This window comes from Dermacentor variabilis, chromosome 7, assembly GCF_050947875.1.
Source record: "Dermacentor variabilis isolate Ectoservices chromosome 7, ASM5094787v1, whole genome shotgun sequence".
NCBI classification, from domain to species: Eukaryota; Metazoa; Arthropoda; class Arachnida; order Ixodida; family Ixodidae; genus Dermacentor; species Dermacentor variabilis.
The window spans coordinates 126,514,625-126,537,296 of record NC_134574.1 but is presented as its reverse complement, the minus strand read 5'-3'; the positions used below and the strand labels follow the sequence as shown (position 1 = coordinate 126,537,296).

The following is a 22,672-nucleotide window of genomic DNA, read 5'->3' as shown; positions in this document are numbered from 1 at the left end:
AATGTGCCCCTAAGCGCCGATTCAGAAAATCAGGGATGCTTGTTCCGTATTTTAGAAGAACAGAAAGCTGAGCTAGTTGGTAAGGACTCATTATGCAAAATAGAAGTGAGGCGTGCAGACAGCACACAAGAGTAGAGAAGTGGACAACACTTCTCTACTTCTCTACTCTTGTGTCCTGTCTGAACGCCTCACTTTTATTTTGCATAATTGTTCCGTATTGTCGTATTTGCCTGCTTCTGTCTCCGTGTCCATGCGCGTCCATGTGTACTTAATGATTTCATTATATGGTGTTTTGTTGCGAAGCAAAATGGGAATACATATAAATTCGCCATCAATACAGATATATAGAGCATTGAACCTTGGTAATATCACCGCAGTGGTGTCCCTTTGACTCGAGGCATCGGGTACCACTGGGTAGGTGTGCAGTGGGTTTCGGGTCTCATTGACAGGTGACCGTGAAGATGCCCGTCGAAGGCGGACTCCCGGTTGTTGCCAACGACTTGGGCCATGCGCACCGGTGGGATATCACTGTATTCAGTTGTGTACTGGTTCGTCAGTTTGGCCCCAGTTGGTCAGGCATAGGCGATGCGTCCCAGTATGGCTGGGGCCCGGATTTGTCGTCCGGTCGGCAGTTCGGGTCAATGGAGAGTGTGGAGCGGAGGAGGAGGATTAAGAGTCCCACTTTTTTTTCTTTTTTTTTCGTTCCGAGTTTGCAATGGGGGTTAATTGTTCCTGACGTGAGGCGCGTTTAAAATCAGCCACTTGCCAAAATTGCATGGTGACAAAAGCATGGCATACTCAACTCGTTGATATCTTTGGAACCGAATTACCCACGAAACTTACTTCAGCATAATTGCGCGAAGAAAAGAAACCATTACTCGATCATGCATGCGTCACGAACACAGATGGTGCTGCTCTTCCGCTACGCATAACACAGTCGGAGCTCAATTGATCATTTCGTTCGGCGTTCAGTTAAGACTCAGCTCGCGAGTACATACATACGTATAAGATTCGTCTAAAGGATAGCATTCTTACAGGGGAAAGGGGTCACTACAAATCCGTTCCCCCTGTTGAGCACTTCTTTTCCTCTCCGGCTAAGCGAAGTCTAACAACGACGGGACAGGATCCCCATAAACAGCTTCGCCGGAAGACGAAAATGGAACGCGATCTTTCGGAAGCGGTGGTAATAGAAAACTGCGAATCCGATATGTCGTCAGCTTTGGTTCCGGTGGCACGTATAGATAGGGAAGCGGGATTCATGGCTGGCTGCAGATTCATGGAAGCTGGTTCATCCATATCTTTTTTGTTTCGGTGCCTCCTTTGCCAGGTGTGCGCTGTTGACAGCATGCATATGCTTCCCGGCTATCATTGAGATTGCGCATGCGTTGTATGCAATGTTTGTCGTCACGCCATTTTTTTATGCGTCTGCTCTTCTTGTTGCCGGTTTCAGAGTGTCTTGCCCGCATTGTCCTGCTGGAGCAAACTTTCTCAAATAAATATTCACAATTGTTTGTAGCTCTTGTCCCGCCGATTTTGCTTCACGGCAGTCAAATATTCGTCGGTCCAAAGGCCCAAACTGGTGCAAAGCTCTACTGTTCTAAAATTATACTTATGGTTCACAGACTTCAGAACTAGTCGTTTCAGGAAGTCAACCGGGAAAGGTCGACAGAAGGAGCGAGGTCATACTTTAGAAACAAGTTGTTCACGGATAACCTACCTATGCGCTTAGTGCGTGCCGACGGACGCGCCACTGGTGGCGGCCTTGCTAAGTTCGCCCGGGAAGGGAAGAAGCCGTGCGCCGTATGTATATTTTCTTTCTGCATCGCTGCTCCTGCTTCTCTCATTCACGTTTTCGGAGCAAAATAAGCAACGCTCGTGTTTGTAGTCGCTAAAAACTTCAAGGCATGTCGAAGAACAATTGCTACGCGCTGGGGCGTTCAAATACCTGCAAAAACTTTGCCAGCGACACTGCTCTAATCATTCCATGTGAACCCGCATGAGCAACGGCATCAACGGATTTCCGCCGTTCGGCGGGAAAACTTACGCTTTCCTTTGTCATCTCAGTGTTTGTCGCACTCTCCGTATCATGTCTACACGGGTAAGCGGTGAAGTTCATGACGACCGAACCACGTTTTGGTTGTCTTTATCTAGTGTTCAGAATGCAAGTTAGAGGCATTTCGTTTAGGTACTGATTCCCGCTCGCCGCCTCTACTATTTGCCACTCCTTCGCCATCTTTATTACAACGGTTAACGACTGTAGGAGTGCATCGTGTTGGGTGTTAAAGCTGCTGGAGTTTGCAAGGACCGACTTTCTTGGTTTTATGAGCCCGTAACTCATCTTGTCACCTGTCACGCAGATATAATTTTTGCATGTGTAATTTACATGCGCGGCTTCGAACATGTTGAACTGCTGCTAGTTGCTTTGTGCAAAAGTTCGTTTACGTTTCATACGACGTTTTATCTTCGCCTCACTTGTAAGGGGGCCTAAGTCACGCCGTGTTTTATCGGAATGATAACAAGCAAGTGATACTTTAACAGATTTATTTGTTTCGCACGAGCACATCGTCGATATTGTGGTTGCTTGGGAATTGTGTCAGAAAAGACGCATCTCAGGGCGATGAATTTCTGTTAGCTGCTGCACATGGTATTGCTGTTCGATTTTCGCGAAAGACGTCGAATCATGTTTGTCAAGTTGTTACACCTTGATGCTGTCTCAGCAGCCTTGCCATCCAGAGTGCCGTTTCCGCCTGTACATTTTGTACCCACATGAATTACTTCTTACCTTTTGCGACGTAGGACTGCAGTGCCTACGTCGCAAATGACTAAATACCCTGCCTTGCCGTCAGCGGCCATATACCTTGGCCAGGGCTGTTTCGCAGTTAGCTATATCGTGTTGCTTCATTCTTCCGTAACAGTCGAGAAAATAATACAAAAGTGCGCAAAAGTTGGTAAGACTAGCTTTGTACGTCTTCAAGCTAGCCAATAGAGGAATTAATAATATTTGGGGTTTTACGTGCCAAAACCACTTTCTGATTATGAGGCACGCCGTAGTGGAGGACTCCGGAAATTTTGACCACCTGGGGTTCTTTAACGTGCACCTAAATCTAAGCACACGGGTGTTTTCGCATTTCGCCCCCATCGAAATGCGGCCGCCGTGGCCGGGATTCGATCCCGCGACCTCGTGCTCAGCAGCCCAACACCATAGCCACTGAGCAACCGCGGCGGGTAGCCAATAGAGGAATTCCAAATTGGGAAAGCTGCAGCTGGAAGGGCAGTTAGTCGACGTATACGCAATGGATTCGAATCGGCGGCGCAGCGTCAGCTCGCATTTTTATTCACCCATGCGTTTGGTGACTTCGAGCATGCGCCTTCCCATTAACGAATTCGTTAATTATTATTCTTGAGGCGACTTTGGGGTGACGGTGAGGTGATATCTGTTCATTCGTACCCCAAGATCACTACAATGTGTGCCGGCGTTGCACCGTGCGGAGTCGTTCGAGATATAAAAGTGCACCAACGACCTGCGCCTATTACTGACGTGCGGAAACGGTGTTACGGCAAGGGTAGAATTTAAAACAAAGAAAACAAAGCGATTGAGACATCGCATTATGCATCAAACAACGTAGCGGCTACTTGACACAAGCTCCACTTCGTATATACGGGCTTCACTGCGCTTTTCTGCGCCGAACCAACCCGGCACGTACACTGACTGGTTTGTCCAAAAGTCCGGCATAAATGAGGAGTACGGATGCAATAGCACGTCTTTGTTATGATCGACCTGCCAGGTGTGAGAAGCATTCAAGCGGGTTTGCCCACGTCAACATAATTGCCCTCTTCTGCAAATCGACGCCACCTCATTCTCCACGAGCTGACACAAAGGGATAGAAGCCGAAGCCGAACGCAATACGACGTCACCCCTTTTCCCCGAGCTGACACCAAGGATGTGCAAAATGGAAATGCAGGCTTCGGACGAAGACGGCGACGACGACAGGATCGCCAGAGGTTATTTACGGCCGTGCTGGCCAACGTGTTAATAAGACCGCGCGAGACTCAGATGAGAGTCACATCCATGTACCAATGAAGTGACTACAATCTTTTCTATTTTTTTTTTCATCGTCACTACGCCCGGCTTCGTCATGATTTCCTGATTCACGCGGCGAAGGCCCACCTCACCCGTTCAAGATCACATCACCTTATACATGACGCGCTTTGGCGGTGCGAACGCGCCCTTTCACTGCGATGCTTCAATGCTAATCGCACTGTCGAAGAAAATAATCGAGACGCGGGTTCTTCGGGAATTTCGTTTTTGTACTTGTTTACCCGAAGTTACGTACAAAATGCGTAAAAGTGACGCAAATCAAACACAACGTGGTCAGCTGCGTGAGGCGACGCTTCCATGAGCTACTGAGGCAGCATCGTTAGCCGACGATACGCGGACGGTCTCGCGCGCCTTCTGACTGTTACCTCTCTCTGTCGCGAGGAGAAAAGCAATGCATAATTCTTTAACAGGGAAGAAGGATTATGATAGTGGGATGTCCACAAATGTACTTAACGCACATACGGGGTGTCCCGGCTTAGCATGCACCGAGTTTATTCACAGATGCAATGCCGGGTTACTGAGTCCGAGCGCATATTTTTTTATGGTCTTGTTAAATAACCATTACCAATTTTTAGTATACCTGAACCTAGCGTACCACATCCATTCAAGCGTGAACAAGTCGATTTATATTTAAATGCCCTTGTGGAGTTTCCAGATACGTCTTTACCTCTAACACCGGCGTTATACAGAGTCTAGAACGTATATTTGAGATTATACAATGCAGAGCGCCAGCCCACACAGCGACTGCACGTCTCTGACGTGTGATATTACTCGGCGTGGGCATGCTGGTCAGTTTTGTCTAATTTGCATTTCAATTAAGATGATTGTACGTAAATAAATTGCAAACAACCGTGATCCAGTCGTACAGTACTACAGTCAATGCGTAGTAACATATGCTGTGCCCAACAGGAAGAATAACGCACGTTTTCAGGTGCACCTCATGACGATGTCAGCGACCGCCTTAATTACTATGTAAGCGTTAGTCTTCACAAGGGATGAAGCGTGGCGGTGCCATCTTACTAACTCGATCTGCTCTCTTTAGATTGACAACATACGACATATTCGTCTAACGGATGTATCTAGAACTAAGAAGATTGTCGCCATTCATTCAGAAATATTCAGGCTCTTATATACAACAGTACACTTGACCTATACTGCATCTGTGTTTGGGCTTGAATGTAGACCATAACACGCGTTGAGTCAGAAAACCAGAGATGCTTGTCCCGTACGGTCGTGTTTGCTTGCTTCGGTCTCCTTGTGCATGTGCGTCCAAGCCTCCTTAATGATTTTTTTATATATTTTTTTTTTGCGAAGAAAAACGGGAATACATATAAATTCGCCATCAATACAGATATATGGAGCATTGAACCTTCATAATATCACCGCAGTGGTGTCCCTTTGACTCGAGGCATCGGGTACCACTGGGTAGGTGTGTAGTGGGTTTCTGGTCTCATTGACAGGTAACCGGGAAGACGTCTGTCGAAGGCGGACCCCCGGTTGTTGCCAACGACCTGGGCCATGCGCACCGGTGGGATATCACTGTCTTCAGTTGTGTACGGGTTCGTCAGTTTGGCCCCAGTTGGTCAGGCATAAGCGACGGGTCCCAGTATGGCTGAGGCCCGGATTTGTCGTCCGGTCGGCAGTTCGGGTCAATGGAGAGTGTGGAGCGGAGGAGGAGGATTAGGAGTCCCACTTTCTTTCTTTCTTTTTTTTGCCCCGAGCTTGCAATGGCGTTAATTGTTCCTGACGTGAAGTGTGTTTAAAATAAGTCAGAGGGGGTTCGCTTGCTAAAATTGCATTGTAACAAAAGCATGGTATAGTGAAATCGTTGATATCATTGGAACCGAACTGCCCACGAACCTTACTTCAGTATATGTATGCAAAGGAAAGAAACCGTTACTCGATCATGCATGCTTCACGTGCACAGATGGTGCCGCCGCTAGTAGTGTGTTCAAGGGGGTACACCAAACAACTCGCCGTCTCGGCTGCCTGTCTCACACATCGGAGAAGTTCTTCCTAACGAGGTGGAACTGATACTCAATCGCCGCCCAAGCCTGAGGCGCCAAATGACAGAAGGATACCTAGGCAGAGACCTTCGCTCAAAGGGCAAATAATAATGTAATAAAATAATAAAAAGTACGCAAAAGTTTGTAAGACCAGCTTTGCACGTTTTCAAGCTAGGCACTAGAGGAATTTCAGATTGCGAGAACTGCGTATAGCCGACGTATACGTAGCGGATTTGTATCGGCGGCACAGCGTCAGGCTCGCACACTTATTCACCTATGCGTTTGGTGGCTTCCGGCGCACGCGTTTTCATTAACACATTCGTTAATTATTCTTCTTGTGGCGACTTTGACGGCCCTTATACGGCGATGTGATGTGTGTTCATTCTTACACCAAGATAACGAGAATGTGTGCCGGTGTTGTGCAGTGCGCTGTCGGAAATATAAAAGTGCATCAAAGACGTGCGTCTATTATTTACGGCAAGCGAAGAACTTAAAAAAAAAGAAACAATACGATTGAGACATCGCATTAGGTGTCAAAAAACGAAGCGCCTACTTAACACAAGCTCCACTTGGTATATATGGGCTTCACCGCACTTGCCTGCGCCGAACCAACCCGGCACGTACACTGACTGGTTTGTCCAAAACTCCGCCATAACTGAGGAGTACGGATGCCGTAACACGCCTTTGTTATGATGGACCTGTCAGGCGTGAGAAGCATTCAAACGTGCTTCCCCACGTCAACATAATCGCCCTCTTCTACGAAACGACGCCTTTCGTTCTCCAAGAGCTGACACAAAGAGATAGAAGCGGAAGCCGAACGCAATACGATGTCACCACTTTTCCCCGAGCTGACACCAAGGATGGGCAAAATGGCAAGACAGGCTCCGGACGAAGACGGCGACGACGACAGGATCGGCAGAGGTTATTTAAGGCCGTGCTGGCCAACGTGTTAATAACACTGCGCGAGACTCAGATGAGAGTCACATTGATGTACCAATGAAGTGACTAGAATCTTTCCTATTTTTTTTTTCATCCTCACTATGCCCGGCTTCGTCGTCATTTCCTGATTCACGCGGTGAATGCCCGCCTCACCCGTTCCACATCGCATCCCCATATACATGACGCGTTTTGGTGGTGCGAACGCGCCCTTTCACTGCAATGCTTGAATGCTAATCGCATTGTCGTAGAAAATAATCGAGACGCGGGTTCTTCGGGAATTTCGTTTTTGTACTTCTTTACACGAAGTTACCTACCAAATGCGTAAAAGTGACGCAAATCGAACACAACGTGGTCAGCTATACGTGAGGCGACGCTTCCATGAGCTACTGAGATGGCATCGTTAGCCGACGATACGCGGACGGTCTCCCGCGCCTTCTAACTGTTACCTCTCTCTGTCGCGAGGAGAAAAGCAATGCATAATTCTTTAACAGGGAAGAAGTATTATGATAGTGGGATGTGCACAAAAGTACTTCACGCACATACGGGGTGTCCCGGCTTATTATGCACCGAGATTATTTACACATATAATGCCGGTTTAATGAATCCGAGTGCATATTTTTTTTATGGTCTTATTAAATAACCATCACAAATTTTTAGTAAACCTGAATCTAGCGCAGCACACCCAATCAAACGCGAACAAGTCGATTTATATTTAAATGCCCTTGTGGAGTTTCCAGATTCGTCTATCTCTAGCATCGGCGTTATATATACTCCACAACGTGTATATATATATATATATATATATATATATATATATATATATATATATATATATATATATATATATATATATATATATATATATATGAGATTATTCAATGCAGAGCGCCAGCCCACACAGCGACTGCACGTCTCTGACGTGTGGTATTACTCGGCATGGGCGTGCTGGTCAGTTTTGTCTAATTTGCGTTTCAATTGAAGCTGACTGTACACAAATAAATTGCAAGCAACCGTGATGCAGTCATACAGTATTACAGTCGATGAGTAGTAACATATGCTGTGCCCAACATGAAGAATAACGCACGTTATCAGGTGCACCTTATGACGATGTGAACGACCGCCTTAATTACTATGTAAGCGTTAGTCTTCACAAGGGATGAAGCATGGCGGTGCCATCTTACTAACTCTATCTGCTCTCTTTAGATTGACAACATACGACATATTCGTCTAACGGATGTATCTAGAACTAAGAAGATTGTCGCCATTCATTCAGAAATATTCAGGCTCTTATATACAACAGTACACTTGACCTATACTGCATCTGTGTTTGGGCTTGAATGTAGACCATAACACGCGTTGAGTCAGAAAACCAGAGATGCTTGTCCCGTACGGTCATATACATATAAATTCAATACATATAAATACAATACAATACATATACAATACAATAAATACAATACATACATATACAATACATATACATAATAATACAATAATAATAATAATAATAATATAATAATAATAATAATAATAATAATAATAATAATAATAATAATAATAATAATAATAATAATAATAATAATAATAATAATAATAATAATAATAATAATAATAATAATAATACATAATATACAATACATATAAATTCGCCATCAATACAGATATATGGAGCATTGAACCTTCGTAATATCACCGCAGTGGTGTCCCTTTGACTCGAGGCATCGGGTACCACTGGGTAGGTGTGCAGTGGGTTTCTGGTCTCATTGACAGGTGACCGCGAAGACGTCTGTCGAAGGCGGACTCCCGGTTGTTGCCAACGACTTGGGCCATGCGCACCGGTGGGATATCACTGTATTCAGTTGTGTACGGGTTCGTCAGTTTGGCCCCAGTTGGTCAGGCATAGGCGACGGCTCCCAGTATGGCTGAGGCCCGGATTTGTCGTCCGGTCGGCAGTTCGGGTCAATGGAGAGTGTGGAGCGGAGGAGGAGGATTACGAGTCCCACTTTCTTTCTTTTTTTTTTTGCCCCGAGCTCGCAATGGCGTTAATTGTTCCTGACGTGAAGTGTGTTTAAAATAAGTCAGAGGGGGTTCGCTTGCTAAAATTGCATTGTAACAAAAGCATGGTATAGTGAAATCGTTGATATCATTGGAACCGAACTGCCCACGAACCTTACTTCAGTGTATGTGCGCAAAGGAAAGAAACCATTAATCATGCATAGGTCACGTGCACAGATGGTGCCGCTAGTAGTGTGTTCAAGGGGGTACACCAAACAACTCACCGTCTCGGCTGCCTGTCTCACACATCAGAGAAGTTCTTCGTAACGAGGTGGAACTGATACTCAATCGCCACCCAAGCCCGAGGCGCCAAATGACAGAAGGATACCTAGGCAGAGACCTTCGCTCAAAGGGCAAATAATAATGTAATAAAATAATAAAAAGTACGCAAAAGTTTGTAAGACTAGCTTTGCACGTTTTCAAGCTAGGCACTAGAGGAATTTCAGATTGCGAAAACTGTGTATAGCCGACGTATACGTAGCGGATTTGTATCGGCGGCGCAGCGTCGGGCTCGCGCACTTATTCACCTATGCGTTTGGTGGCTTCCGGCGCACGCGTTTTCATTAACACATTCGTTAATTATTCTTCTTGTGGCGACTTTGACGGCCCTTATACGGCGATGTGATGTGTGTTCATTCTTACACCAAGATCACGAGAATGTGTGCCGGTGCTGTGCAGTGCGCTGTCGGAAATATGAGAGTGCAGCAACGACGTGCGTCTATTATTTACGGCAAGCGAAGAACTTAAAAAGAAAACAATACGATTGAGACATCGCATTAGGCATCAAAAAACGAAGCACCTACTTAACACAAGCTCCACTTGGTATATATGGGCTTCAGTCGGCACGTATACGGACTGGTTTGTCCAAAACTCTGGCTTAAATGAGGACTACGGATGTAATAACACGGCTTTGTTATGATCCACCTGCCAGGTGTGAGAAGCATTCAAACGGATTTGCCCACGTCAACACAATCTCCCTCTTCTACAAATCGACGCCACCTGATTTTCCACGAGCTGACACAAAAGAATAGAAGCCGAAACCGAACGTCGAGACGACGTCACCCCTTTTACCCGAGCTGACACCAAGGATGGGCAAAAGGGAAAGACAGGCTCCGGAAGAAGACGGCGACGACGACAGGACCTCCAGAGGTTATTTACGGCCGTGCTGGTCACCGTGTTAGTAAGACTGCGCGGGACTCAGATGAGAGTCACATCCATGTACCAATGAAGCGAATGCAATCTTTTCTACTTTTTTTTCATCGTTCCTATGCGCGGTATCGTCGTCGTTTCCGGATTCATGCGGTGAAGGCCCAACTCACCCGTTCGAGATCACATCACCTTATACATGACGCGTTTTGGCGGTGCGAACGCGCCGTTTCACTGCATTGTTTGAATGCTAATCGCAATTGCCGTCGACAATAATCCAGATATGGGTTCTTAGGGAATTTCCTTTTTGTACTTGTTACCTATCAAATGCGTAAAAGTGGCACAAATCGAACAACGTGCTCAGCTAAATGAGGCGACGCTTCTATGAGCTACTGAGTTGCATCGTTAGCCGACGATACGCGGACGGTCTCGCGCGCCTTCTAACTGTTACCTCTCTCTGTCGCGAGAAGAAAAGCAATGCATAATTATTTAACAGGGAAGAAGGATTATGATAGTGGGATGTGCACAAAAGTACTTAACGCACATACTGGGTGTGTCGGCTTATCATGCACAGAGTTTATTCACATATATGACGCCGAGTTAATGAGTCCGAGTGCATATTTTTTTATGGTCTTGTTAAATAACCATCACCAATATTTAGTATACCTGAATCCAGCGTGCCATACCCCTTTAAACGCGAACAAGTCGATTGATATTTAAATGCCCTTGTGGCGTTTCTCGATTCGTCTTTAACTCTAACAGTGACGTTATACAGACTCTACAACCTACTTGAGATTATTAAATGCCGAGTCCCAGCCCACAGAGCGACTGCACGCCTCTGACGTGCGATATTACTCGGCATGGGCGTGCTGGTCAGTTTTGTTTAGTTTCCGTTTCAATTGAAGCTGATTGTACGTAAGTAAGTTGCAAGCAACCGTGGCGCAGTCATACAGTGTTACAGTCAACGCGCAGTAACATATGCTGTGCCAAACAGGAAAAATACCGCACGTTTTCAGGTGCACCTTATGACGATGTCAGCGACTGCCTTAATTAGTGTGTAAGCGCTAGTCTTTACAAGGGATGAAGCATGGCGGTGCCACCTTGGTAACTCTATCTGCTCTCTTTAGATTGACAACATACGACATAGTCGTCTACCGGATGTATCTAGAACTAAGAAGATTGTCGCCATTCATTCAGAAATATTCAGGCTCTTATATACAACAGTCCACTTGACCTACACTGCATCTGTGTTTGGGCTTGAATGTAGACCATGCCACGCGTTGAGTCAGAAAACCAGAGATGCTTGTCCCGTACGGTCGCATTTGTCTGCTTCTGTCTCCATGTCCATGCGCGTCCACGTGTCCTTAATGATTTCATTATATGCATCTTTATTGCGAAGCAAAATGGGAACACATATAAGTTCGCAACAGTACAGATATATGGAGCTTTAAACCTTCGTAACATCACCGCAGTGGTGTCCCTTTGACTCGAGGCATCGGGTACCACTGGGTAGGTGTGTAGTGGGTTTCTGGCCTCATTGACAGGTGACCGTGAAGATGCCTGTCGAAGGCGGACTCGCGGTTGTTGCCAACGACTTGGGCCATGCGCACCGGTGGGATATCATTGTATTCAGTTGGGTACGGGCTCGTCAGTTTGGCCCCAGTTGGTCAGGCATAGGCGACGCGTCCCAGTATGGCTGAGGCCCGGATTGTCGTCCGGTCGGCAATTCGGGTCAATGGAGAGTGTGGAGCGGAGGAGGAGGATCAGAAGTCCCACTTTTTTTTTTTTGCCCCGAGTTTAGCTGCAATGGCTAGTTCCTGACGTGAGGCGTACTTAAAGTTGGTTTTAAATTGGTTTAAACTTGCTTAAGCTACATGGTAACAAAAACATGGTATACTCAAAGTATACTCCGAGAAATCCCAATGGGCTTTCGAAGACGACGAACATATGCCCGCACAGCGAAGCTTTCTTTGCGATCCCTGACCATGGCTGCGGTAGGGCGCTGCAGCCGTAGTACAAAGTAGAGCCTTCATGTAATAAGTCGGCTTATATAAATATATATTAATCTGTACTACCCTTACACATGTGCCGGTGGCCAGCTCTGTCCTTTACGAAATTACGCAAACATACGCAATTACGCAATTGCAATTGAACAATTACGCAAACGGCTATAAACATACGTCTCCAAGTGAATCTATCCTTTATTACAGCGAAGCTTTCCGTTCCTTTACTTTTCTGGGTTTGGCCATTCGGCTTGGTCCCTTTGTTGCCAGCCGAAGTGGGCCAATCCAGCCGATAATGCACTATAGTAACCTTAGCTGCAGAAAGTGGGCCACTCCTGGAAATTGCGCAATAGTAAACTTAGCCGCTTCCGCACATCATATAGTGAAAACAGGTGATCTCAGAGACAGTGTCGGCCACATTCGCATGGGTCGCGTGGTGCGGGCTCTCGCACGTCCCCGCCTAGCGGGCATGCATGTAATCAATGGCTACGCTGCAAAACGCATTCCAGAAGATTAACAATTTCACGGCGTCTAATTACCCGATTGCCGGATGCTTCGCTTTCAAATATATTCCGGCACAAGCGTTGAAATCTATGGTTAAGGTGCTTTCCTTTTAGTGAGAAGCTAACCGACTTCAATGACGTTGTAATTGGGGTTCCTGGAGAGCATTGTTCTTTCGCTCGAACGGTGGGAATCGTGATCACCGAGCACGGCAAAAAGCAGCGGGAGGCACGCACCCTGAACATCCCGATGATGATCTTGGTGGCGATCATCTGGCCGATGATGAAGACCACCTCGTTGTCCGAGTCGCTCTGGACACGCGCCTTGGGCGCGTACTTGCGCAGCAAGGTCGTGATGGTCGCCACCTGGCACTTCCGCTGCATCTTGGTGATGTTCATGCGGTAGCCGGTGCCGAAGCGCTGCTTGAGGAACGTCGGCCCTCCGCAGCACCTGAGCATGTATAGGAGGGAATGTCCATCCGATATGAGTGCCACTTTGAAGCACAATTGTACTTATTCATTTTTTGACGCGATTAGCATTCTTAGGGTGCTTCACGCACTTTCCGGAGCCTATCTATCTATCTATCTATCTATCTATCTATCTATCTATCTATCTATCTATCTATCTATCTATCTATCTATCTATCTATCTATCTATCTATCTTTTTCCAGCAGGCACGACAAGTTCGTCGAGCTGCTGCGCTGAGAGAACAGGATTCGAAGCCAGCAAACCGGCCAACGTGAGTCACTGGATACGTGGCACTGTGTATCTATGTGCCGCTCTCCAAAGAACCTCTCTGACACCGACATGGCTCACTGGGAATTCGGCATAGGTATATGGCACTGCGCGTGTACCGCTCTTCAATGAATATCTCTGACGCTGTGATTTGGATCGATGTGTATGTGCCACTCGGTCTGTACTGCTCTTTCAACGAACCTCTTTGATGTCAACTTGGATCACTGATTATGTGCCAGTAGGTGTGTGCCGCTAGGCGAAATCGAGTCGATGCCGAGCGCGGACTTAGCAGAGGTGAACTAGATGGCGCTGTGTGTTCAGTAGGCAGCGCAGTACAGGGACCCGGCTCCATTTGGACCAGCCGATTTCGACCAGCGAAATCTACCATTAGAAGACCTTTGAAATTTATCTCGCGCTGGGCAGAAACGAACCCACTTCAACACGGGTTTCTCAAGGACAGCAACACTACGCTTCAGCAAGCTGCGTCACAAATGCACTGGGTGCGAGTGCCGCTCTTCAATGAGCCTCTCAACAACTCGGTCACTGCGTACGCATGTGCCATTGGGTGTGCAACGTTCGCACATGCTGGCACTCCACGCATCTAGTCTCAAGAGGCCACGCGCGAACTGCTTGGGAGCGTCATTAGATGGCGCAGAGTCCCCAGAAAAAAAATATACGCTAGAGAGGAGCTCCGCTCCCGCACGGTGCGTTTCTCAGCGTTGGCGGAGCACCGACGCGCCATCCATTTCGGAGGAAACGCGCAGGCTTCGCGACGCCACCACTAGATCGGGCGGAGTGTTCGCAGCTTCCTGAAGCCTATTAGGAAAGAGAATGCCGGTTCCGAAGGTGGCGCCAATACATCATAACCAAGACGCGAGAGGAGTCCCGCTGCAGTACATGCCTTATATTTAAGGTATTCCGACGGCGGTACACTAAAGGACGCGCCAGTCTGCTTCCGGTCGCAAAGACAATAAGTAAATACGTTGTGTTGCTATCATAGTGCTTCAATGCTAAACTCATTACCATCGACAGTCATCCTGAGATGGGTTCTGCCGAATGTTTATTTATTTATTTATTTATTTATTTATTTATTTATTAGCCGGTGACGGGAGGGTATAACGGAGAAGGTGGGGAGGAGTGACGTACACTGAAGCAATATGTTTCACTAGTACCAAAATAAGCAGGAACAAAAGAACGCAAGATTATTACACAACACAAGCGCTACAGCAAACAAAAGGGTACAGGGTGATATCGATTTGATCGTAGAATAAGTATTGGCGAAAGCAATTTAACAGCATAATGAGTAAACCCGAAAGTATGATACACATATGACCCGTAGTCTAAAGCATGTGGTACGACTGCGCAGAGGTCCTTGAAATTGAGTAAAGTTTAATTCAATTGAAATGGGCGTGGTATGCGATACCAGCCAATTGTGGTTTGAGGTAAGAACGAACGGACGAATGACGATGTGCGACAAGTGATTCGTTTAACTCTACACGAACTTACACGAAGTTTAGGGTGGTATGGCAGCAAGGTACAAGCTATGAGGTAATTTCACGGCGCCATGCCTCTGTAATCCAGCAGATCGCGTCACTTAGGACACTCAGCACAGTCTTCTCGGCTAGCTCTGGCTGTCGCTCTATCAATTGCATTGATCACATGACCTCGACGCGCAGGCCACGCGGGCCGAGCTGGCTGAGCGTGGTGGCCTGTCTCATTCACGGGACTGCATGACGTCAGCAGCGACTGTGGAGCACGCCTGGAGGGCCCTCATAATCGTTATCGTAATCAAATGTATAGGCGCAACAGCGGTTGGAAGCGGTAGGAAAGCGGTTTGGTTGTGTGACTCCTCAACATCACCCTATTGTAGAATCTTTTAATTCGCACCTTCCTGCCCTTTCTCTTATCTCGAGGGCTGAGGGACTTAGTAACGGTACAAGATCTACATTCTTCTTACCATAGTAAATACAGTGCGCTAAGGATAACAACAATGCCGGCGTATTTTTGCGACAGGGGAGTCGTCGTGAACGGGAAGTATTGTCATCCACCCGACTGTAGTCCGAAGCTACAAAGAAAACCCATACTGGTTTCTCAGAATGAAAGCTTCGCAATTGATAAATTCGTCCTGGTCCGGGATGGAACTTTGTAGCTTTGTGCTACAGTTGGATGGATAACGACACTTTTCACGAACTTTCCTCCACCTTGTGTGTTTCCGCAGTACTGATTGGTCTAAAACTTGACGTGAAATGAATGGCCTCCGGGATTAAACGACGCTCAGCATTCTATCGCGCGAGCCACCCGATCTCGGAGTTCGTGCGAAATCAGTATATAAATAAGAAAAAACAACTTGGCGCGTACCGTATGCGGCCGTTGGCCATGACTGCGATGCGATCGCCAAGCACGTCGGCCTCGTACAGTTGCTGCGTGGTCATCAACACGCAGGTGGTGCGCCGAAGCTTGAGCAGCAGCTCCCAGAGGTCGCGGCAGCCGTCCTGGTCCATGTTGGTCGTCGGCTCGTCCAGGATCACCAACTGGGAGAGTGATTCGATCGCCGTTCAACATCGCCAGTGCGACGACGAGAGAAAAAATTCGCGCGTTTCTTCACACTTCTGGCGCGAACCAATACGACACAATTGCGAAAGAACTTAAAGTTGGATCGAGTTGTTAATTATTCGTGGTAAAACTGCAGCGCGCACAAGGGACGAAGGACACAGGTAGTTTACAAACACTTGTTTACAAGTACTTGTTTACAAACACTTGTTCACAAACACGTGTTTATAAACACAGGCAGTTTACAAACAGAGCTTGTTTGTAAACGGCCCGTGTGCTTCGTCCTGTGTCCGACGCTGCAATTTTACCATGAACAAAAGATTTGGCCAACTCCTAACAGGGACGTGCGGGCAATGCCGTAACGTTTGGTAATTGCACCGGGAATATTGGGTACTTCGAAGAATACATGGTGAAAGAACAGAGCTAGGATAGCGAATCGGAGGCGAGTTCGAACTTATCCATGACAGCAGTGCACGGTAAATGAAGACGACAGAAGAGGAAGACGGGACAAGCGCTGTCTGGCAACTGGAACTTTATCCGAAACGAAACGTGACGTACACAGTATGAACAACAAAAACAAAACCACGGTGATCCACTAGTACGGGTTAGTCATGCAGAAGATCACAACGAAACGTCACGAGCAGTTACGGAATCCTACCTCCTTCTTTGTCGTAGCAACAGACGGCTGACAAACACACACGCTATGTGAAAATTCAGTACGCTTCAATAATTTCCCGATGCCGTCAATTCTTTATGCTTCACAATTATATACGACGCGTTTAGTTTCTAATAACGTTTCAGTTGCCCGACAGTGCTTGCCCCGTCTCTCTCTTCCGTTGTCTTCGTTTACCGCTCGTGGCTATGATGGGTGGGGGGAAGGAACACCACAAGCATGGGACAGCATGCAAGAAGACATGTGCCTTCCTGTGACCTGTGTCGTCTAGTTGTTCTAAAGTGTCTGCGCCATGTCTTCGACACGTTAAGCAACCCTGCTTCAGTGGATACACTTACAACTTTGTCAGATCACATTACATTGACCCCGTCAGGTACACATATCTTGGCGAATAAACTGCTCGATTATGATATTGTTACGTATGGAAAGACACAGATGAAGGAGGCTATATACAGGCTATTTGCATTGGAGCTAGACCGCCAGGCCGACACTCGCTCGCGCCAAGGGCACAGACCCACTTCGTCTTCGTTCTCGCGGCGGCTCGTCCCTTGAGCATCGCTAGATGATGTCGTAATAGTACCCTCCGGCGGCAAAAGCGCCGTCATGGTGCTGTTAAATATCCAAGGCGCGTGGAGAGTTGTAGGGTTTGAGTCGGGCGACGTGGACAATGTCGCTGGTTTTCACAGCGGAGGACGTAGTGGGCGTGGCTAGAACGATTTCATAGGTGACATCGATCACTTGGCGGAGCACGCGATATGGGCCTGTGTAGCAGGAAAGGAGTTTTTCACAAAGGCCAACTTTGTGCGATGGTGACCAAAGCAACAGGAGGGTGCCGGGCACAAAATGGACATCACGGTGAAGGAGGTCGTAGCGTTGCTTTTGTTTGCCTTGTGAGACTTGAGCGCGCGCAAGTTGGCGAGCATGGTCAGCATGGGCGATAGCATCACGGTCATAAGCGCTAGTTGAAGCTGTGGTGGACGGAAGCACAGCGTCCAGTGGTAGCGTCGGTTGACGGCCATACAAGAGGTGAAAAAGGCGAAAAGCCGGCGGTTTGGAGACGGGAAGAGTTTTACGCAAAGGTAATGTAAGGTAGAGCCTGGTCCCAGTCACGGTGGTCGTCTGAAACGTATTTGGATAGCATGTCTGTAATGGTGCGGTTCAAACGCTCAGTGAGGCTGTTCGTTTGAGGGTGGTAGGAGGTGGTAAATTTATGCTGTATTGAGCAGGCACGCATGATGTCGTCAATGACTTTGGCTAAGAACGTACGGCCATGGTCTGTTAGCAATTGACGCGGAGCCCCATGAATCAAAATGATATCATGCAGCAGGAAGTCCGCAACATCAGTTGCGCAACTGGTCGGAAGAGCGCGGGTTACGCGGTTACGCGTTCTCGCGGCGGCTCGTCCCTTGAGCATCGCTCGATAATATCGTAATAATATGCACCTATCACCCTCTACGACAACGGCAGGCGAACAAGAAATGCCTCATTCCGGAGCCTGCGCTATTACCACATGCCTCCACATACCATGTCCGCGTTACGATGAGTACCATGCACCGTGCACCATATACTATGTACACAGTGCCTCAGGAGTGACCAGCACCGTAGCTGAGGAGTGGCCAACACCCATGTACCTTCAGGTACCACGTACCTTAGGAGTCGCCACGATCGCAATCGCCGTGCACAGGCGGCGCTGCAGGCCGGGAGTCAGGTTTGCGGCCAGCACCGCACGGTGTTCCATGAGGCTGGCGTCGTGCAGAAGGGTCACCACCTCCAGCTGGACTTTGCTCAGCGGGATGCCCTTGATCTGGGAGCGCAGCGGGGCAAAGCGCACCTCAAAGAGAAGCAATACACTGTCCCGAAGCGCACGCCGCAACCCAATGAAAAGAGGCTCGCGAAGCATTGTTGTGCACAACACAATAACTGTAGTGTTTAAGCGATACTCAAGAGAGTCTAACGTCGCGAAAACACGCGGTGCTTTATGAGGGCCGCCATAGTGGTAGGCTATCCGGATTATTTCGACCACCCGGGGTTCCTTAACCCGCAAGTAAATCTTAGTTCCCGAGTGCGTTTTCGTGAATCAAACACGCGAGCATGGGGTCAGCGGCACAACGCCTTAGCCACTGGGGCATCACCGCGGGTTGGACACTAAAAGAGGAGCACTAACCCCGGCATTCGCAAAAAAAAAAAATATTTAATACTCGGCTTGAGAGAGAGAGAGAGAAAACTTTTATTGTCAAGTGGGTGGATTTTTCTTTCCCAGCGGTGTAGGCTAGCGTGGCGTCTGCTTTGCCGCGACCCTATCAGCCCATTCCGCCAACCGTGTCTGGTCTTGCGGGTTGGAAGTTTTGGTCTTTTTCTCCCACTCGTCATGTGAGGGAGCTCGCCTAAAGAGTTCTCTCGGGGGAGGGTTCTTTTGGCATCCCCACAAGATGTGATCTTGGTCCGCCAGGGGACAGCTACAACGTTTGCAGTTTGGTGGATATTCACCACCGGTCATTGCAGCTAGCCTTTTTGGACTAAGTACAGATCTAGTCTGTACTCTCCTGAGGTTAGTGGCCTGTATCCTTGTCAGTGTCCCGTGCGGGAATGGATATATTCGCCTGGATTCGCGGTATTAAACGGTCATATTGTTATAGGTGTGGACACCTTCATGTCGGTCAATCCCGTCGGGCAAGCCCACCTCCCGGTTACTAGCTGCTCGGGCGGCTAGGTGGGCGGCCTCATTGCCAGGGTTGCGCGCATGAGCGGGTACCCGCACCAACTTTAATTGATTGAGATTGAGGTTTTTGCTGATGATTCTGAACGCTCGAGGGGAAATGAAACCTGAGGTGTAGTTACGAATCGCTGTTTTCGAGTCGGATATAATAATCTTGGTGCACGGAATGGAGGTGCCCATGGCGATGGCGGCCTCTTCCGCCTCCATGGAAGATGTGTTTACCGTCGCACAGCTGATGGTGTGTCCGTCGCCATTAGTGACGGCTATGGTGTGTCGACCATCACTGGTGCGAGCAGCATCCACGCATATGGCGGGTTGGTTTTTGTAGCATTGCTAGAGTGCCGCCGCCCTAGCTTTGCGTCTACCGCTGTTTTCAGTGCGCATGTTTTTCGGAAGCGGGGGGATAATGATCTTGGTCCGGATAGTGTTACGTATTCGCTGTCGTTGCGGGATGTCTAAGGCTGGGCGATAACCTAAGGTGTCGAGGGTCCGCTGTCCCGCGTGTGTGCCGGATAATCGAACTGTTTGAGCCCACTTGTGTGCCTCCATGATTTCCTCAACGTTATTATGCACCCCTAAACTCAAGAGTGCCTCCATATTAGTCCATTTTGGTAGCCCAAGAGCCTGTTTGAATAGCGTTCTGATTAGACCGTTAATCCGTTCCAAGCACATCTTCCACTCTACCGAGTTTAGCGCAGCACCGAGTTCACTCGTACATGATATATGGGCATGCCCCATAACGATATAGTACCGTATATGCAGGAACATGCGAGTTTTTACATGGAATCCCAATATGCATGCTATCGCTCTCAGTGTGAGATACAACGTGAAAGCACGTGGCCAACCGGTCGCGCGTTGTAGGCCGTACTGAGCGGCGTAGTACATATGTGTCTATTAGATATAGGAGATGTCTATTTTTTCGATAACGTGGCTTTTCGCTATTGCAGAAGCGTAATTCTCTTTTATACCTCAACATATATTTCCCTTTAGTGTCGATTGAAGACTTTAAGCGCGCTTCACGCATTGCCTTGGTTGCACTGGCGACGGCCTCTAATCGAAATAGTTTACTTAACGAACGGTCTGCGAGCCTACTGATTATCTCAGACCCTAGAGCCACCGCCCCGCAAATGCGTTGGTCCCGGGCTCAATCCCCAGTCCTGGGCATATTATTGCGCGAGTGCGAGTCAAATAATTCTTTCTGAGAAAAACGCACAGTCTCTTTAAAAGCTTCGGGCTGGGTGGATAACACGATTTCTCTCTTCATTTCTGAGAGCATGCGCTAGGAAACACATTATCCTCACAACGGTTAGGCTTAGGGTCCACAAATTTCTTCAACAAAAACAAAACCGCGCGCGTGATCTAAATGTAGAAGCTTTCTTGGTTAAATAAATAGAGTTGTCACTTATTCTTTTTTTTTTGCACGATTTCATCACACTCCAAAGATTTACACTGTGCACGCTTGGTGTCCGATACGAGTTCTACGCAACGATTCAAGCGCATGGTGCGCCATACATGCCTGGGGTGTTTTTGCCGGCAGAACTATACTATTTGCAAAGTAAGCTTGCGGACAGCCCTAGAAAAACACGCGGGGTACACTGTAAAATAATTTACGCCCTTAAAAGCGAAAAAGGGTGTAAATGTGTCTATAACCCACACCCGTACGGTGTAATTTGTATAACCTACACCCTCAGGGTGTGAATTAGGCACATTTACACCCCTTTTCACTTTTAAGGGTGTAAATTATTTTACCATGTATATCAGAAACGACGTTCGCAGTATACACGCACCAACAACAGCCGTTAGTATCCCGGCCGGATATCCATCCGTCCCCACCCTGTGACCGTTGCTGTTTAATCCAAACAAGGCCACCAGCGGTACGGTTCGGCGCATGTCTCTTATTTCATTCGTTTCAGATGATTATCCGCATGCTACGTACTCGCCAGATAAGGGATTCGGCCACAAGGACCTGTTTAAGCATCTAGAGCACGTTAGGTGTCACTGAAATTTAGAGAAATATAGTGCAATAAAGCTTACCGTGCAGAGATAGAAGTTTTAATAAAGAGAATGCATAAAGAGGCAAATATGCTAGACTGCAATAAATGAATGTAAAACCCGATTAGCCTAAGCAAGCTAAGCGATTATTTGTCGCCACCCCGTTTTAGAGTATGCCAATAGAGATATTCAAATGATTATCATACAATACGAGGGACGTTCCGAAAGTAAGTTTCGCAATTTCTTAGAAAGAGAACAAGGTACACTAGGTGAAACAAACAATCGCCATAAGGATCCACGCCCGTTGCTCGTTCAGCAACTGAAGGAGTGTCAGCAGAGGAGGAATAGCGCATGCGCGCAGCGCCAAAGAGTCGCGGCAGACCGGCGTGCCCGACATTATTCAAGTACGATGGCAGACAGACGTGTGCCGACAGCGTGGTCGCCAATGGAAGTGCCTGCTTTTTATCCGGTATGAATGGGCACGTGAGACTAGTGTGTCCGTCATCCATGAACGCCTACAGACCGCGTACGGTGAAAAGGTCATGTCTCAGACCTTGCATCGCAGGGCAGCGAGTTTTTACCAGAGTGGTTTCTTCGAAGTGATTGTATGCTACGACAAATGTCTCAATGTCGGTGGCGACTAGCGGAAAAAATAGGGCAATAGTGCAATAGTGCAATAGTGCAATAGTCATGATGCCACGGTGTGTGTGTAAGGGGGGGGGGCGCAATAAGGTTTCCGTGCGAAAATAAATAACGAAACTTACTTTCCGAACGTCCCTCGTATGTGCCCGTACACCTTTCTGGTAACGTGTTAATCGCACAAAGGATACGCATTTTCGAACAAGCTGTAAAGAAACAGCGAGGTGCCCGCAGCTGTTTGTTGCACGTACGATGGCGAAGAACATGAGGTGCTCCTCGACGGTGAGGTCGTCGAACAAGACATTGTACTGGGGGCAGTAGCCGATGCTCTGGCGGGAGTCGCGGGTGCAGATCCTCACGTCGTAGCCGCCAATCAGCGCGCTCCCCGAGGTGCAGTCAGCGAAACCTGCGCGATAAGTATACATGTATATACAATAAAGAGCCGTAGACGGGCGAGTTGTAAACCGGACAAGCTGTAGCACGTTTCTTTCTTTCTTTTAATGTTTGCTTTAAGCGTGGAGCCTTTTGTGATGTACGTAGGCATTACATTAACGGCGGTTAGTGTTATCTCGCCTATGTCTCATTTGAATCGACAACAAAGTACATTCGCGTCTTTTT

General features: G+C 47.7%; 1 protein-coding gene across 1 annotated transcript in view; it reads right to left on the bottom strand.

The window, feature by feature from the left end:
• Window positions 1–22,672, bottom strand: part of LOC142588844 (phospholipid-transporting ATPase ABCA3-like) — a 125,278-nt gene that overhangs the window by 100,102 nt on the left and 2,504 nt on the right. The window contains exons 3-6 of the mRNA XM_075700663.1: window positions 22,306–22,460; window positions 18,356–18,511; window positions 15,843–16,015; window positions 12,986–13,199 (exon numbers count right to left, since the gene is read on the bottom strand). Coding sequence (XP_075556778.1) covers window positions 12,986–13,199; window positions 15,843–16,015; window positions 18,356–18,511; window positions 22,306–22,460 — 698 coding nt within the window. The remainder of the gene's footprint in view (window positions 1–12,985; window positions 13,200–15,842; window positions 16,016–18,355; window positions 18,512–22,305; window positions 22,461–22,672) is intronic.